Here is a 2,034-nt window from a genome sequence, read left to right as displayed (position 1 = left end):
TCGGCATGGACCTCCGAACATAGCGGTCGGGTGTCCACGACGACCGGGCAAGTGCAGCTCTAGCCAGGGCGACCACCGAGCGCACCCCGCCCCCACGCCCCGACCCCCGCCCGTCGCCACCACTGCGCTAAAGATGGGCCATTTCGATATAGGCAGGGACCGTAGGAATAATTAGGGGTTTGCGACAAACTACTGACGGAGATTTTGGATCGTTACCCTACCGAAAGGTGGAAGTAACATTTCCATGAAATCTCTATTGCTGATATGAATATATCTAGACGAGTGTCCGTTATGTGCAGGTGAGACCCTGAACGGTCAGCGCCTGATCGAGTTCCGGCTGGGCGCGGAGGCGGAGTCGGAGCAAGGCGAGGGGCTGGCGGTGGCTTCGGCCGAGCTGCTGGTGCGCGCCGAGACGTCGCCGCGCGCGCGCCGCCTGCGCTACACGCTGTGGGCCTTCACCGTGAGCGGCAACGACTCCGCCGCCATCAGCGCGCTGGCGGGCGCGGCGCGGCGCGACCCGGCGCGGCGCTGGCAGCGCCTCGACGTGACGGCGGCGGCGCGGCGCTGGGCGGCGGCGGGGGCCCGCGCGCCGCTACGGCTGCTGCTGGACTGCAGCGGCTGCGGCGGGCGCGTGCGGCTGCGGCTGGGCGGCGGCCAGGCGGCGCGGCCGCTGCTGCGCCTGCTGCTCAAGCCGCCGCCCGCGCGCCGCCGCCGCGCGCTGGACTGCGACGCCGCCGAGCACGGCCGCTGCTGCCGCCAGACCTACTACGTGAGCTTCCGCGCGCTGGGCTGGGACGACTGGATCGTGGCGCCGGAGGGCTACTACGCCAACTACTGCCGCGGCGCCTGCGCCCCCTTCCTCAACTACCACTCGCAGGTGGTGGAGGCGGCGCGGCTGGAGCGAGCAGAGTGCTGCGCGCCCGTGCGCTTCTCGGCGCTGTCGCTCATCTACTTCGGCGCCGACTCCAACATCATCAAGCGCGACCTGCCCGAGATGGTGGTGGAGGAGTGCGACTGCCCGTAGCGGCGCCCGTGTACATAGCCTGCCGCCCGATGCCGCCCGCTCCCGCCGCCCCGCCGCCCCCGCCGCGGCTCGCTTCCGCCGCTCTCGAATCCGATTTAATCCGAATCGATTATAAATAATATTCTCGACTTGTGTAATATTTTGTTCCTCGCGTTCGAAAGACTATATCCTAAAATCGAATAAATAAATGTCCGTGTAGGGAGGGCAGACCGCGCGTGGGCCTCGCGCCGCGCGTCTCAGGACTGTAGTAGTAGTGCGCTCGACGAGACGCGCGGGTGCGCGGCGCTCGCGATGCCGTCTCTACACGCCCTAAATAATTTAATACTACGCCGTTTTCTTTCACCCCGTTTGGTGATCGCTTGTAATTATTGTAAACTGTATTATAATAATTATTATAATTATAATTATAATAAATCAACTTTTTCATAATTATTACCACATTTTTTATTTGCCTGCACAATACCTACCCATGAAAGTTCCTAAGTGTAACCTTTATCAAAGCGAATCTGGTCTTCTACCTATAATGCTAGCCAGACTAGGTTTTCTGACTATCTTAAAGTCTATATTTTACAGGCTGACCTGATTAGTGAGGTCAGCGTGCAAAATAAAAAAAAAAAAACCGGCCAAGTGCGAGTCGGACTCGCGCACGAAGGGTTCCGTACCATCCAAAGTAATATTCTATATATCGGGTGTGTCGTTCACAATCACATTAAATCATATCGCATATACTTTATGATATTCTATGGCGAATTGTAAAAAAAATTACCTAATCCATTCAGTGGTTTAACCACGGGAGTCATTTTTCGTTTTTATAATTTACAAGCATGCGTAAAGCAGAGATAAAGTTAGGAGTATCGTATGTTTTGCTCAGTTGTCAGCTGTCAGTTTTCAAGGGAGAATTTCAGTTGTTTGTAATGACTGACTTTTATATGGTGTTCTATATAATTTTTGCACATTTTTATTCCATTTACTTTGTTTGAAAAAATCATTTTTTTTATTTTTACGTATTT

General features: G+C 55.5%; 1 protein-coding gene across 1 annotated transcript; it reads left to right on the top strand.

Moving 5' to 3' along the window:
• Nucleotides 1-271: 271 nt before the first annotated feature.
• On the top strand, nt 272-1,459 carry LOC124636676 (inhibin beta chain; the record flags this gene model as incomplete). The annotated part of the gene is made up of 1 exon (XM_047172838.1): nt 272-1,459. A coding segment is annotated over one exon (753 nt), but the record flags the coding sequence as incomplete, so codon positions are not given.
• Nucleotides 1,460-2,034: the final 575 nt, after the last annotated feature.

Source organism: Helicoverpa zea, chromosome 14 (assembly GCF_022581195.2).
Source record: "Helicoverpa zea isolate HzStark_Cry1AcR chromosome 14, ilHelZeax1.1, whole genome shotgun sequence".
Classification (NCBI taxonomy): Eukaryota; Metazoa; Arthropoda; class Insecta; order Lepidoptera; family Noctuidae; genus Helicoverpa; species Helicoverpa zea.
This window is presented reverse-complemented; position numbering and strand designations above follow the sequence as displayed.